General features: G+C 65.1%; 1 protein-coding gene across 5 annotated transcripts in view; it reads left to right on the top strand.

Annotated features, from left to right (window-relative positions):
- The window catches only part of GNG7 (G protein subunit gamma 7), a 77,074-nt gene extending 63,838 nt beyond the window's left edge, over positions 1–13,236 (top strand). For all 5 annotated transcript variants that reach the window (XM_075444079.1, XM_075444078.1, XM_075444076.1 and 2 more), the window contains 2 exons: positions 5,253–5,371; positions 8,905–13,236. In XM_075444079.1, the coding sequence (XP_075300194.1) occupies positions 5,291–5,371; positions 8,905–9,030 (207 nt within the window). In that variant the 5' untranslated portion in view covers positions 5,253–5,290 and the 3' untranslated portion in view covers positions 9,031–13,236. The remainder of the gene's footprint in view (positions 1–5,252; positions 5,372–8,904) is intronic.
- The last annotated feature ends 2,689 nt before the right edge of the window (positions 13,237–15,925 follow it).

The following is a 15,925-nucleotide window of genomic DNA, read 5'->3' as shown; positions in this document are numbered from 1 at the left end:
GTGCCAAGCCCCATCCTGCAGTGACCTTGCTCCATGCCACGGGGCTCTGTGATCCCTCACTGAGCCGGGAAGCGCCGCCGGGACAGGGCTGGGAAGCAGATGACAGGGCTGAGCGGGCAGAGCCCTGCTCGGAGCCAGACCGAGCTGCTCGACGGAGGAGGCGTCGGAGCTTGTGCTGAGTCACGGCTCGTCAGAGCCAGCGCTGCTGTCACCGCCGTCGCTGCAAGCTTCTGACTCAGGAGCTGCGCTGCTTTGGGTTGTTTTCTTCCCACTGATGTAGCCCAAATCATTACCTTTGCAATCGAACCGGTACACGAAGAATTAGCTTATGAAAAAGAAAATCGGGGTGAGAAGCGGAGGTGCCTGCCCCGTCGTCGTCAGTCAGCCTTGCTTTGACGTCAGGGGGCTGTGCAGGACAGACGCTCGGTGCCGCGGGTGCAGAACGGTCCCGTGCGAACGCCCTGCGCGTGCTCGCCTCCGCGGAAACGCCGGAGCACCGGCAGCGGCGCGCTGCCTGCAGCCCCCTCTTTGGCAACCACTGAGAAATCTGGTTTGCTGCGGGGACAGCAAGAACGCGGACACGAGAAATCTGCTTTTGTAACGCTGGCTGTGATTCTCTGAATTCCTTTGCAGAACGGTGAAAGCTGATCTAGAAGGGGGCATCTGGGGTTGTTCTGGAGTCCGAGGCGGAGCTGATGCGGGACGCAGTTGTCAGCATCCTGACCCCGCTTTCGGTTCGTAATGTGCAAACCGGTTTAAAGCAGCAAATCCTGATCGTTCTGGGATTTCTCCGAGCTTAGCTGCTGGGACTCGGTGCTCCAGTGCTTTGCCTAAAATAGGCAGCAGTGCTCATGGGATGTTTGCACTGCAGCCAGATCGTAACTCGGGACTTGTTTGCTTCGTTCTTGAGTCCCCTCTGCCCCTCGTCTGCGCTCCTGGCTCCCTGTTTGCTCGCTGCAAGGTTTCATCACCCTCCCTCGCTGCTGCGTTTGGTGGTGCTGACCTTGAAACGCCGCTGCGTGACACAGCATTGCCCGTGCTCATGTGTTCTCTTAATTTTCATCAAATTTCAGTGTTTAACTCACTGCAGCAGCATTTTTCATACGCCATCCTGCAACCACAGTGATAGGAAATCTTGCTGCAGCCCGAGCGCTGTTCCTGGCTCGGCAGTCCGGGCCCTGCAGCCGCCTGCCAGAGCGTTCCGCCGCTGGAGAGCAGGGCCGGCAGCCCGGAGCCTCGCAAGACCGTCCGATGACTTCAGCCCTCCTGGAATCGCTTACACGACAGCGTGAAAAACGCACGCCCCGTTCACGTGGCGTTAACGCAATAGGAGTCGTTTCCGAAAATTGGGTTGTCCTCTCCGGGCAGCGCTGCCGCTCCCGGGAACGCTGCCGGGGAGAAGGGGAAGACGGATGAGCGGGAGGGCAGGAGGTGCTCTGGCGAGGATGCGGGAAGACTTATTGCCTGCTGAGCGATGTCTGTTCGTGACTCAGCGAAACGCTGCGGCGTTGGCGCTCTGCGGAGTCACGGGGAGATCCCGGGAAAGGAGAAGTCTGCCCTGGCCAGGCGCTGGCCGCTCTCCGCGTTGGTCGTGGCCAAACCCCGAAGGCTTCGCCCGCCGTGCAGGAAGGAAGCCTCGGCCGCAGGGGTGGTGACTCCGCGGTCGGGCGACCGGGCGGTGGCCGGAGGATGTGCACAGGACCTGGCTGTCCTGTGCCTGCTCCCCAGGCCCGGCTGCAGGCGTCGCCCCCCCCTGCTTTCCTAAATGCTGATTTCTTTAAAGTGTAAAGGTTGGAAAAGGGACAACGGAGCTGCGTCCCGCGTGTCACCCTGCTTTGCACCGCACACGCTTTACTCCGTGTGCTCCTGCGTGGAGCATTTTCCAAACGCCTTTACCTCCCCTGTTGCGTGCACACCCCTGTAAGTCTGCTGAGTGGCACCCTTAAAGCTCGTTTTGGCTTTTAAAAAATCCCGAGGACGGCCTTCGTGTGCCACGGTAGCACTGGGTCTTTCGTATTGATGGTCTCCAGTTGCTAATGACGTGCTTAATTAATTATTCACCGAGGTAACGGAAGCCGGTTTTAACCTCCCGCTGGGCAGAGCAGTCCTGGAGCGTGGCCGGGTTACCTGACCCGTGCCGGACCTGACAGCGGTGCAGGTGCCGCTGCGGCTCTGCAGAGCCTTGGACCGTGCGGCTGCGGCGCCGGTGCCGACCCAGCCTGTGCCACCCGGCTCGGCAGGTCTGGACCAGGAGCCAGCAAGGAGCCTCGGGGACGTGCGGGATGAGCAGCTGCTGTGGGCTGCAGCTGGAGGAGGGTTTTGCATCCAGCCAAACTCCCCTTGACCTTTCTGAGAGCTTGGCTGATGAAATTTGTACTTGGAAATTTAAAACGCTGAAAGAGGAACTGCGCCGTCAGCGCGGCGTGCAGGGAGCCGCTCGCTCGGTTCCCCAAGGGAGCCCTGGGCCGTCGCTGCTGGGCGACGGTGGCTGAGGCCGAAGTAGAAGCTGCTGCTGCAGATTTTGTTGCTGTAAAACCTCTAACCCTGTGCTCGGGGGCGATCGATGCCGCTCCTTGCACCCGGGCGAGGCAGGGCAGGGTCTCGCTGGGCGGCAGGCGGTGGTGGTGGGCTGGAGGGCGGCCGCCAGCGCAGGGGCAGGGGACGGCGGGCGCTGCCTGCCTTGGTGCTCTGATGACCCAAGTGAAGCGTCTGTTCTGATCCACGAGTGCTGCTTTCGCTTTGCAAAGGCTCCCTGAAACCCAGCTGCAGGGAGAGCAGGGAGTACGCTTCTCCCCCTTGCCAAGGGTTTTAAGGCTTTGGTTGGAGAATTCCTGCGGCGCAGCGGGACTGTCTCCGTGCTCTGCTCGCTGAAACGCGTCCGTCCTTCAGCCGGGCTGCTGTCCCCGCGCAGCACGAGCCGCGGGACGCTCCGGGGACGCGGGCAGGAGCAGAAGTTCCCTTAAGCAACTCGCCCTCAGCTGATTCATCCGCCTGCTCCCATGAACAGGAAGCTGGGAAAGTACAGGCAGGTGATCTGCTGCTGCTGCTGCAAGCGCAGATGATATCTGGTGGCTGCTATTTGCTTTCCTCCAGCTGCCTGCTAACTCTTTATCCAGGTGAAGAATCGCTTGGTCGATGAGGAGTGAACTGTCTGCAGTGGGGAGGTCTTTCGAGTTCACGGTACAGATTTAGAAAGAGCTTGACATGGAGACAGGGCTTTTCCCCAGTCCTAATGCTATTTTGGAGCGCTTCAAATGGGAGCAGGAGAGGAGGATCCTTCCCCCGGGGACCAGCCTGCTTCCTTCTCCCAGTTTCCACAGTGCCCGACTTTATTTCAACAGCGTGGCTTCCCACGTCGCCCCGACTGACCCCTTCCAGGACTGGAGAGGCGGAGATTTCCGAACAGCCCTGCTAATTCGGGGAAGCGTCCCATGGCGGAGCTGCGAACGCTGGCCGAAGCGCCGTTGGTTTTCTGCCGCAGCTTTCGGTGCTGCAGACGAAGCCGAGGGCTGTGCAGGGGTTGCAAAGCGCGGCGCACGCCTTGCCTGCTGCTGCCAAGAAAAATAATCCCCGAGAGTGCCGCTGTGGCCTGGCACCAGCCCCCGCGATGTCTGACCATAGGCGAGACAGCCCGGGTCTGCCAGGATTTCGCTGGGGCGGACGCTCCCCGCTCTCGGCCCCCCGGTGAAGGCAGCAGCTCAGCAGACGCTTTGAAGCTGCCGGTCCCGGGGAGACGGCGGAGGGAGCCTCTAATTCCGGCTGGCGCAGAACGGCTGCGGTGGGCCCTGGGAGTGCCGCCGGGCTCCCACCCCGTGTTTGCTTTGGCTCTTGCCTCCTCCCAGCATCACCTCGTGGTTTGTCGGGAGGTGGGAGGTGGGCTCTCCGCAGCCCTCGCCCCGCTGTTCCCCGCCGTAGCGAGTGGTCAGGGCTGAGTCACGGCCGGGCAGGGCGAGGAAGTGACTTTTCCCGACACCTCTGCAGCAGCCCACGGAGATGAGCGTGAAGAAGTGACCCGAGAACGGTGTCTGGCCAAGGGAGTCCGGCCCGGGCGGCGTGGCCGGAGCTGCCCGACGCCGTGCTGCAGCCGCCCCACGGCTCCCGCCCCAGCGACAGGGGTGGGTTCTGTCGGTCTCGTAGACAAACCTCTGCAGTGGCTGCTTTTAAATCTCGAGGACGGTCGTTTGAACCGGCTGCGGCGTGGCAGGGGCACGGCCACGGAGCAGGCTGCACCCAGCCGCGGCACAGGCACCTTGGAGCCCACGGTCGGCGCAGCCGGGGGCGGCTGCAGAGTTCGGCGGCTGGACGGGGTCTGCGAGACCCGCGGAGCCCAGACGCTCGGTGCCGGAGAGGAGCTGTGCTTCGGCAGAGCGCCCGTGTGCTCCGCTCCGGCTCGCCCTTCGGGGCTCTCCTCGTTTCCCTGCTCGGCTGGGCCCTTATTTTGCCCTATTTTTGTGAAAGGTTCATTTGAGACAGGAGCTGTCGGTGCCTCTCATGCTTTCATATCCCCCCGTGTCCGCACCTCGCTGCCTGTCCCCTGCTCCCACCCAGAGCTTTGGTGTCGGAGAAGCCTCTGCCCCGTGCTGCGCCTGACTTCCCACCCACCCAGCCTGCGACCGCCTGCCCCTCTTTCTTTCTTACTCTGCTTCCTTCAGGGACAGCGATTTGCAAAATGATGGATAAATAGCGTAGGTCTGAGTCCGTGCAGTGTCTTACCCTGTCTAGTCGAGCCGGGCTGTGTGGAGAAAATCCCGACGCAGGAGCCGGGGCGGGACGAAGGCAGCGGTGCAGCACGTGGATAACAAGCGAGGGCGAACAGGCAGGAGCTGTGTGCGGTCACGGTCGCGCGGGGTCCCCGTCCCCCTTCCCCCTGCCTGGCTCACGGCGGGCTGCGCGGGCTGGAAGCCTGCGGTTCGCTTTTCCAGCCGGTCGGTCGAACGCATCTGGCAGGGCTTTCTGCAGAAAAAGCTTCATGTTTCCCCTCTCGTGGGCAAGTTTCTGGTTTGGGTTTTTTTTTTAAAATAAATAAAAAAAGCCTGAAGAGAGTGCACCGAGAGTGCTGTTTAAAGGAAAGGAGAACTTGAAGCAAAGCCAGGAAACGTTGAGTTGGTGTCGTCGGTGTAGAGCTCGTGGAAGCCCTCTGCGCGTGGCGGTTGGCGAGGACACGCTGCACAGCCCCGCTGGAGACGCTGCGCGGCGGCGTGGCAGCTTCGTGCCCGGTGCCAGCCCCCCTCTCCCCCCTCCTTGTCTTGCAGCGTTCTCGTGTGCTGGGGCCCAGAGCCGATGGCAGACAATGTCAACAACTAACAACATAGCGCAGGCCCGGAAGCTGGTGGAGCAGCTCCGCATCGAAGCCGGCATCGAGAGGATCAAGGTGAGCACGGGAGCGGGAGCAGCGCGCCGCGGTGGGCAGGGACGGGGCGGGACCCTGGGCACGCGCGTTGGGTTCTCCCCGAGCACGCGTGTGCTGCGGCGATGTCTCCAGCTCAGGTGTGGTGGCATTTCTAGACGAGACCCCTTCCTACGGGCATGGCTCCTGCCGGGAGGCAAGGCTGCAGCCGGGGCAGCGTCTCCGGGGCGTCGGGGGTGATACCCACGGTGCCGGTCGAGGGCAGGCCAGCCGCTGGGGTCAGCTCCTGCAGCTCAGCTGGGTGCAGGCAACCTGCGAGGGCACTGAAGCTGCAGCCCTGGGCCCAGCAACGTGCTGCCGGGCGCGCCCACGTGCATTCCGGGCTTTCCCATTTTTTCCAAGTTCACAGAATCACAGAATGGTGGGGGCTGGCAGGGACCTCTGGGGTCCCCCAGCCCAACCCCCTGCCCAAGCAGGGTCACCCAGAGCAGGGGGCACAGCACCGCGGCCAGGCGGGGCTGGAATATCTCCAGAGAAGGAGACTCCACAGCCTCCCTGGGCAGCCTGGGCCAGGGCTCCGGCACCCTCAGAGGGAAGAAGTTCTTCCTCGGGTTCAGCTGGAGCTTCCTCTGCTCCAGTTTGTGCCCGGTGCCCCTTGAAGTTCCATTTTTCCCAGGGTGGCTTCACCGTCCGTGTGCAGTTTCTCTCCGAAAGCCACTGCCTGCACAGTTATTTCTCAGCTGCTGCGTTCTTGCCAGCGAAAAAGGCTGGCGACGCCTTCCCTCTGGGTTGAGGGCGTTGATGGTGGAGCTGGGGAAGGTTAATTTTGTGCTGCAGTTGTCCAGGGTGGCAAACTGGAGTCTGTTCTCAGCGGTGTGCTGGCAGCCCCAGCAATAAAGCTCCCTTTGGTGCTGGGAGGCTGGGGCGGGTGAAGCGCTCGCAGCCACAGCGTCTCCAGGAGCTTTCGCTCTGTGCTGGGAACCGGCTGGGTGGTGGCGGTACCCGGGCTCGCGCGGCCACGTGAGCTCCGGACAGGAGCCTTTGCTGGAGACAAAGATTAGCGTGTGGGCAGCACGTCCCAGCTCCGTGAGCTCGACGCCCCGGGGCGCTCGCTGAATTTACGCCTCCGAAGCCATGGTTCCTCCGTGGCTTTGCCAGCCCGCGTCGGCAGGGTGGGCCGGGCAGCTCTGCCGCCGTCCCCCCGAGAATCGCCCCGGGAGGGGGGAGATGAGATCTGCTCACGGAAAGTCACTTGTCGGGAAGTCACGCAGAGGAAACCCCCGTGCCCGGCGGTGACAGGTGCAGTGGAACTGAAATACTGTGAAGCGCGGAGGTGTGAAATCCACCTGATGGTCTGTGACTCGGTTTCCTGGTCGAAGAATGTTCGCTGTGACTTTCAGTCCCTGCTGCTTCTGCAGCAGCGCGTCCTCCGTCAGCTCCGGCTGTGGCGTGCGGGAGCTGCTGCTCCTTTGAAGATCTTTATTTTTAAAGCCGTGAGGTTTTGTAGCTGTTTTTAGGGCCGCCGCTTTCCAGACTCCGGTGATGCACCCATCGGCGAGGCCCTTTTAGGGAAGACAAAATAAATTACAGGTCTTTCCCCGGCCCAGCCGCCGTGACTCTCCCGAGAGTGACCGTGTCTCAGCTCCGGGATCCCAGTCGGTGCGCGCCGAGGAGGCGGGGGGGGGTGCTCACCGCCCTTTGCAGCTGCGACTGTCTTCACCGCCTTGCTGGGCAAGAGCAACAGAGGTGGGACCGCGACGCGCTGCTGTTCAGGCGGAGTGGAGGAGATGTGCTGTCTGGGCGAGCTGTCAGCGGAGCCCTGATCCGCAAACCCAGCTCTCGGGCGAGCGTGCCAAGCCGGCAGCTCCCAAGCACGGTGCTGGCTCCTGCAGCTCCCGCTCGCCGTGCCTGGCGGGGGAGGTCGTCGGACGCGCGTTTGCCTGCAGATAAACGAGCGAACGCACTGCTGGGAGCGGGGAGCACTGCCCTGGTGAGGCCCCACCTGGAGTCCTCTGTCCAGTTCTGGGCTCCCCAATTCAAGAAAGATGAGGAGCTACTGGAGAGAGTCCAGCGGAGGGCTACGAGGATGAGGAGGGGCCTGGAGCATCTCTTCTACGAGGAGAGGCTGAGGGAGCTGGGCTTGTTCAGCCTGGAGAAGAGAAGGCTGAGAGGGGACCTTAGAAATGCCTCTAAATATCTGCAGGGGGGGGTCAGGAGGACTGGGCCAGACTCTTTCCAGTGGTGCCCAGCGACAGGACAAGGGGCACCGGGCACAAACTGGAGCAGAGGAAGCTCCAGCTGAACATGAGGAAGAACTTCTTCCCTGTGAGGGTGCCGGAGCCCTGGCCCAGGCTGCCCAGAGGGGCTGTGGAGTCTCCTTCTCTGGAGATATTCCAGCCCCGCCTGGCCGCGGTGCTGTGCAGCTGCTCTGGGTGACCCTGCTTGGGCAGGGGGTTGGGCTGGGGGACCCCAGAGGGCCCTGCCAACCCCGACCATGCTGTGATTCTGTGATTCCTGGAGACCCTGACACCGGAGGGGGAAGCCCGGGTGAAGCGCTTTGCCCGGAGCTGCAGGGAGCCGGGGTTTGGTCGCAGGCGCCGTGTCTGCTCCTCGCTTGGCGCTCTCGGGTGCTGCTGGGAGGTCTGGTGATGCCGGCACCCAACTGCACCTTCCTGCTGGGCCGGTTGCTGGCTCCGCGCCGCCCCGGCCGTGTGCCGCAGCGGAGGCTGCGGAGCGCGGTGACCCCGGTGAGAGCGGCTGAGCCGCGGCCGGGGGAGCGGGGAAGTGGGGTGCAGGAGCTTTTGGTCCCCTGGATCACGGCTCAGCTCGGCTGCGAGGGGTGCGTCGCCCCGGGGCTGAGCAGCCGCAGCGATCCCGGGCGGGGAACTGCTGCCGTGAGGCTCCGCGGCTGCAACACGTCACATCTGGGCCTTCCAGATGTGGCGTGGTCGAGTCCGTGTGTTGTGTGTGCCTTACATTCAACCAGCTATTAAGTTAATTAAAAAAAAAGGGGGTTGCTGTTGGACTCCAGGGCTGCCGGCACTCTCCCGCGCCTGCCGCCCTCCTCGCTGCCAGACGGTGCTCGCCCACCGCTGCGGGCCCCTCCGTGCTGGTGGCCCTGGGCTCTCGGTTCCCGGAAGACATCTTTGAACTAAAATAAGCAGAGCCTTAAGTAATAGCTTCAAACAGTTTCCAGACCTCCATTTTTAACATCAGAGGATAGCTGCTCTCAACCAGACTTTCTTTTCGTTCTTTTTTATCCCAAAGCCCTGAAAACCGAGGACAATAATATCTTCTTTGAAATCTCCTGCTCTCGGCTGGGAGTGTTTTTCCCGTTCTCACCGCTTTATTTATGGCAGACCTTGCAGACTTTCTTTCCCTGCCCATTTCCCCTTCTCGTTTGTCAGCGTCTCCGTGAAGTTTCTGTGACGGAGAGCTGACCATCGCGTGTCCTCCTCCCCGCGGAGCCTGGGGAGCGGCCGGAGGCGTTGGTGGGCCGCGCTCTGCGCCTTCCCCTGCAGACTCGCACTGACCTTCTGCTTTCTTCCGACATTTAGGTCTCGAAAGCATCTTCTGAGCTCATGAATTACTGCGAGCAACATGCCAGGAACGACCCGCTGCTGGTTGGAGTGCCCGCTTCGGAGAATCCTTTTAAGGACAAAAAGCCTTGCATCATCCTATAGCTTCCCCGGCTCCGGCGCGTGCGATCTCTCAGGCAGGGCACCGTTCTCCATCCACTGAAACCAAGCTACGACCTTACGACTGCGCCGAGGGGTAAACACTAAATGTTGGATTCAAACAGAACTTAAATCTCAAAAAAAACCACACAAAAAAATTTGCCGCTGGTTTAGGGAAGGGTGTCTGCTCCCGGGCAGGTGCCGCATAGAGAGGGGTCAAAATTTAAAAAGAGAAAAAAAAAAAAACCCCAGGGTTGAGGGTTGGGGGGAGGATTTTTAGTAGCGACGTTCAAAATTGGTACCGGGGTGGTGCAGGCAGCGGGGGTTGGTGTTGCGTTTGCCACTGGGATGCGAGAGCTGAGTACGGGGACCTCGCCGGCAGCAGCTCTGAGTGGTTCCGATCCAATTAGCTTCCAATTAGCGCATGGTGGCAGGAATTTGCTCTGTTTCTTGAGAGGGAACAAGGGAGGAGAGTCCGGGCGGGGAGCCGTTTTGTAGAAAACCAGTACAAGAAAAAGGAAAAAAAGAAAAACCGAACCAAAACACGGCTCGAAAAATTGCTGTTGCAAATGGGCGAAGCGAGGCCGGGGGGCTGCCGTCCCGTGCCGCGCGGCTCCGCTGGCGCGGCGGGAGGGCACCGCGGGGACACGCGCTCCGGCGTCGTGTCCGCCGGCCACGAGCGCTCCCGTGAGCAGCGTTAGGAGGCCGGGGGCATGGCAGAGGTGGGGGGCGAGCACCTCGGGCCGTGCCTGGGGTCTCTCCCTGCCCTCCCCGCTGTCCCTCCCCGCGGGGGCTGCGCGGGGGGCGGGGGGCAGGAAGGGGCTCGCTGTCCTGCGGGACCCCGGGAGAAATTACTTTGAATTGGCGTTTTGGAGAGTCCCAGCCCAAAACACGGAAATTGGCAGATTTCCTAGCATTTCCCATCTCCCTTTTTCTCACCGAGAGCGGCGAGTGGAATTTGTTCCGCCGAACCCCGTCGATGCGGGGAGCTGAGGGCAAGGCTGGAGAAGTTCGGTTCCCATCCCTTGAAACGCCATTTAAACGGCGAGCACTTCGTCCACCGACGTCAAACGCACGCGCCGCGGAGCCGGGGACAGCCCAGCGCAGAGCAGCCCGTGAGGAAGAGGGGACACGCAGGCGAGCCTTCCTCCCCGCTGCCCGCCGCGGAGCCCTGCGGGGCGATGGCAGCGATGGAGCCCGGTGGCTCCGGGCCGGGGCTGGTGGATGCTCGGGAGAAAGACGGGAGCTCAGGGACGTCGCGTCGCGTCTCCCCGCGTCGCTGGAGCTGCCGGCCCGGGCGTGCTGCCGCGGCGTCGCGCGCCGGCTCCCGGCTCCGGCGGGGAGAGGCCGGGTCCGGCGCGCTGGGGTGAGGCGGCCGAGCCCGCTCGGCGTCCGCAGGGCAGAGCCCGGGGTCCGGCAGCTCCGCGGGGGACGGCGAACGCTCCCTGCGGGAGGCAGAGGCACGGTTCGGGTCCCAGCAGCGCGCCGGGACCTGTTCCCGGTTATCCGGAACGCCGGCACCGCGCGCCGGTGTCCGAACACGGGCGGTGCCTGGTTTGGGGGAAGAGAAGGAAAAAAAAACCACAAAAATACACCTGATGTGAAATCCCAGGAATTTTCCAGTTCTCCCAGTGCTTTGGATCTGGTTTGGGATGCCACCAGCTCCCGGCGGGATGGGAACCGCGCCCGGCCGAGCGCTGCGTGGCCCCGCGATGCTGCCCGGGGGGAGCGGGGGGCTGGAGGGGACCCCCGGGGCCGGCTGCTGGGGAGACCGCGGGACCCTGCTCGCGCTTTGCGCCGTGGGTCAGCCGGACGGAGGAGACCTGCCGGCCCGTACTGGGTGCTGCGTCTGCTCGGACTGGTCAGGGGCACTGGGACAGGCAGGGCACTGGGGGGCTTTGCTGGGCCCCCTCCTCCCAGGGCCGCAGCCGGCTCCCGAAGGCACGGGGCGCTGCGTGGGCGACGCTGGGGGCCGGCTGCCGGGCGGGGAGCGGAGCAGGGCCTGTGGCCGGGGTCCGGGGAAGGTGGGCTGGCGTCGTGCGGGAGGAAGGGCGGCTGCGGAGGGTCTTCGCCGCGGCGCGGGGCTGAGCACAGCTGGCTGGGCAGCGCCGGGGGCCGCGGTTAGCGGAGATGCTCCTCCATTCACGCTCCTTGGTTGCCGCTATCTCGCCATCGCTGGTTTTTTTCGCTCGCCAGGTAACCGACGAAGTCGGGACCGACCCCGCGTTCCTGACTCCGCGGCAGAGCGCGGCCCCCCCTGCGCCGTGCACCGCGGCTTGCGCGGGGCCCTTGCTGAGCTGAGCGCCGCGGCCCCCGGCTCCACGGCCGCGTCGTGGGCTCCGGTCCCGGCACCGGCCGCGTGCCAGGCTCCCGGTGCCCCGCGGTTGCGCCCGGCGCGGTGTCGGGGGAGCAGAAGGGTCTGGACTCGCGGCCGAGCGCGTCCCCAGCCCCGCTCGCGCCCCGGCCGAGCGCTGCGCCGAGCACCGTCCGTCGGCAGCGGCCCCGGCGCAGCAACCGGCGATGCTTTTTAGTTGTTTTGGTTTCTTTTTTACACCTTTCATCCGACGTAACGTCACGGTCCCGAGCGCCGCGTCGGTAGCGGGCGGCGAGCGCAGTCCTGGGGCGCGCCGGGGTTCCGCCGCGGCAGGGCTTTCTCTTCTCCGCGAGGGAGTTCCCTCTGTCCTTAATCGAGTACAGTTCCAGCCTTATTTTTCTACTCCAGATTGCGAATTCTTCCTCTATGTTAGAGACCAGTGCATGGTGCTATAGCCGGGGCCGGGCGGGCGCCCGCGCCGCGCGCCAGCCCGAAGAGCCTGCGCGGCGGCGCGCGAGCGAGCGGCAGCGGCTGCGGACCCCCGCCCCGGCGCCGGCTTGAGCTGCCGAGGGGCTCCGCGGACCCCTGCCCGCCCGGCTGCCGCCCTGCCGGCCGCCTCGCCGCGGGGGGCTCTGCCGGCAAAGCCAACACGGCGTGCCAACCCGGGGTCGGTCTGCCTGCGCCTCGCCCTGCCGCCAACACGCCCGTCCCGGCGCTGTGCCGTGTGCCGTGTGCCATGTGCCGTGCCGTGTGCCATGTGCCATGTGCCGTGCCGTGTGCCGTGCCGTGTGCCGTGTGCCGGCGGTGCAGCGGCCGGCGAGGGCCGAGCCAGCAGCTTGGGTTCAGCGCGCGCTGGAGCCGGGAGAAGGGGACAGGGAGCGTCTGCGTCGGGGGCTGCCGGGGGCCGAGCGGGGCGGGCAGGGGCCTGCCGGCGGGCGCTGGTGTCTCGGTGGGCGACTCGTTAGGTGGAAAAAAATCCTCGACCTTTTCTTTTTTGTTTTGTTTTTTTTTGTTTTCATTTCTTCCTCGTCTGAGTACATCGGTGATCATTCTGTAGGTGTTTTTGTATAGCAGAAGTGCGAATTACGGTAGTCGCTTGTACTTCGTTAGTGCATTTGCCAAAAAAAAAAAAAAAAGGAAAAAAAGTTAAAAAAAAAAGAAAAAAAAAGACACTTTTCAGGACTTTTGAAGTGCTGGAGCTGGCGAGGGGGGAGTGGGGGTCTCGGTGTGGGGCAGCGCCGCAGCAGCCCCGGCTCCACCGAGGCTGCTCAGCGCGGTGGAGCCGCTGCCGGGAGGAGGAAGGAGCAGGGCGAGGAGACGCTGCTCCGGCGGAACCGCTCGGCCCGTTTCCCTTGTCCCCCCCTCCCTGGCTCGGGGACCGTCCCGGCGGCGCAGCCGGAGCCGGGAGACGCCCGGGCACCCGCACGGCACCCGCCAAGCTGCTGGGGTCCGGCAGTCTGGTGCCGGAGCCTCCCGGAGCCGAGCGCGTCCCCCCTGCTCCGAGTGCTGAGAAAGTCTCCTTTATTTAACAAAGTAAAAATAACGCATTTACTTCATTGAACAGAAGCCACGCGTCTGATACTCCGCGCTCTTCATTTTTTCTCTCTGGTCTATTATGATGATGATGATGATGATGATGATGATGATGATGATGATGATGATTTGCCAAACTCTGATCTTGTTGCCAAACGCCAACCCAGGTTTGCAGAGACCGCACCTAGGAAGCGAGCGGCGTCTGTAGCGCAGGCTCCTCAGCACCTCGGCGTTCGGGGGCCTCTGGCTTGCGTTTCTGGTGTGCCATAGACCAATTTCTCGCACAGTGTTTAATATTTTGTGGAATTGTTGTTAAGAAGTGAATTGATAACACAATAAAAAGGCTCACTTTTCATTTTGCCAGATCTCCTGCCCAGCCTGGCCTGCGGCTGCGCCGGGGGGGTGCCCGGGGGCTCCCGGGAGGAGCTGGGCTGCGGGAGGGGACGTTGTCAGAGCTGGGCAATGACCGACCCGTCCGGATGCTGGCTCCAGAGCTGGGCTCAGCGAAACCCTCCTCGGCCCCTTCCTCGGGGCGCTGGGGCGGCCGCGCCAGGGATCCCCCGGACCCCTCGCTCTGCCTCCGCAGCCCCCCGGGATCGCGGCCCCTCGGGGATCCCCTTCTCCCGCCCGGGGGGGTCGGGGGCTGCTCACGCCGCCCTGACGCTCCCGGTCACTGCTGGCACCTGCCCTGCCCCGGCAGCGCCCGAGCCGGCTGCTGGGCATCGCCCGCTGCTGGGCATCGCCGGCTCCTGGGCATCGCCCGCTGCTGGGCATCGCCCGCTGCTGGGCATCGCCGGCTCCTGGGCATCGCCGGCTCCTGGGCATCACCGGCTGCTGGGCATCGCCCGCTGCTGGGCATCGCCGGCTGCTGGGCATCGCCGGCTCCTGGGCATCGCCCGCTGCTGGGCATCGCCGGCTGCTGGGCATCGCCCGCTGCTGGGCATCGCTGGCTGCTGGGCATCGCCTGCTGCTGGGCATCGCCGGCTGCTGGGCATCGCCCGCTGCTGGGCATCGCTGGCTGCTGGGCATCGCCGGCTGCCTGGCACCGGGGCCCTCCCGTCCCACGGAGCTGCCGCAGAGCAAACCCGCTGCCCCGCTCGGTGTCCTCCACCCGCAGCAGCGCCGGGGCCCGGTGCCGGGGGCAGCGAGCACCGGTGGGACCCGGCAGCCCCCGGCCGCTGGGCCCCGGCGCTGCGAGAGGCCTGGAGCAGCTCCTGCCACCGGCCCGGCCGAGCGCCCGCTGCTGCGTGCGGCAAACGGGAGCTGCGGAGCCGCGGGAGCCCGAGCCGCGCTCCCTCCGCCTGCCTGGGAGAGCTGGGAGTGCTCGGCGCCTGGCCCGGGGTGCCAAGCCGGGGAGGGAGGCTGCGGGACGGGCAGGCAGGTGGGCAGAGAGGTGGGCAGCGGGATGGGCAGCAGGACGGTGGGATGGGCAGCAGGACAGCGGGACAGGCAGCAGGACAGCAGGACAGGGCAGCAGGACGGTGGGATGGGCAGCAGGACAGGCAGCGGGATGGGCAGTAGGACAGTGGGACAGGCAGAGAGATGGGCAGCAGGACAGGCAGCAGGACGGTGGGATGGGCAGCAGGACAGGCAGCGGGATGGGCAGTAGGACAGTGGGACAGGCAGAGAGATGGGCAGCAGGACAGGCAGCAGGACAGCGGGACAGGCAGCAGGACGGTGGGATGGGCAGCAGGACAGGCAGCGGGATGGGCAGTAGGACAGTGGGACAGGCAGAGAGATGGCAGCAGGACAGGCAGCAGGACAGGCAGCAGGACAGCGGGACAGGCAGCAGGACGGTGGGATGAGCAGCAGGACGGGCAGAGGGATGGGCAGCAGGATCGGCAGCGGGATGGGCAGCGGGATGGGCAGCAGGACGGTGGGATGGGCAGCGGGATGGGCAGAGGGATGGGCAGCAGGACAGCAGGACGGGCAGTGGGACAGTGGGATGGGCAGGAGGACAGGCAGTAGGACAGCAGGACGGGCAGAGGGATGGGCAGCAGGATCGGCAGCGGGATGGGCAGCAGAATGGGCAGCAGGATGGTGGATGGACAGCAGGACAGCAGGACGGGCAGCGGGACGGGCAACAGCAGCCCTGGCTGCAAGCAGCCTGCCCGGCTCTGCCGGCTGCCGCCGCCGAAGGTCGGAGCCGTGGTCCTTGCGCCGAGCCCCGTCACCCTGCCCAGGGACGCCCAGCTGGGGGCTCGGGGCCCGGCCACGGACTCGGGCGCGCGGGGCAGCGGCGGGAGGCGAAGGCAGGGACACGGTGACCCCGCGTGCCCTCTGCCCGGCAGCAGCGCGGGGAGACGTGGCCTTGCTGGAGCCACCCGGCCCCGCTGGGGTCAGCGAGTCGGTGTCCCCCAGCCGGCTGGGGACGAGCGGGGCTGCACCCGCAGCGGGGTCCCCGTCCCCGCCGAACGCGGGGAGCCGGCCGCCGGCGTGGAGCCGCGGGCTCCGGCGTGGCCCAGGGGTGGGTGGCGGGTGGCACCGAGCTGGGAGCGCGGCTAAAAATAACCCGGCCTCCCGCGCGGGGCTATTTTTAGCTCCTGTGCAGCTATAATTACCCGCCCTTGGCGTCGGGGCCGGGGCCGGACAAGGGGCCCACGCGGTGCCACCATCCTGGGGACGCGCACGAGGGGGCAACCCCGGCTCCAACCGCAGCGATGTGGGGTGCCCCACCGCGGGGACCCCTCCGTGTCCCCCCACGGCGGGGGATCCCAGGCTGCTCCGCATCCCGTGTGACGCCGGAGCACTGGGACACCCGCGACGCGCTGGGACCGCGACCGTGACGCCACGGAGCGGCTTCCTGCGGCGGAATCCAGCCCCCGCGCGCCATGACACGGGCCCTCGCCCCACGGCGGGGGGCAGCGGGGACCCCAGGGACCACCCCGGCTCCCTGCCTCAGTTTCCCCACCCGCAGCACGTTCCCTCTCCGGAGGCTGCTCATTCGTGGGTTGGGGGTCCCGCAGGGTCGGGGTGGGCGATGTCCCCCCCGTGCCCTGGCAGAGGGAGCCCAGCCCCCCCCCCCGGGGCCCCCCCGTGTCCCTCCCTGGGTGA

Source organism: Opisthocomus hoazin, chromosome 27, assembly GCF_030867145.1.
Source record: "Opisthocomus hoazin isolate bOpiHoa1 chromosome 27, bOpiHoa1.hap1, whole genome shotgun sequence".
Lineage (NCBI taxonomy): Eukaryota > Metazoa > Chordata > Aves > Opisthocomiformes > Opisthocomidae > Opisthocomus > Opisthocomus hoazin.
Note: the sequence above shows the minus strand (reverse complement) of the source record. Positions and strands in the feature narration are given on the sequence as shown.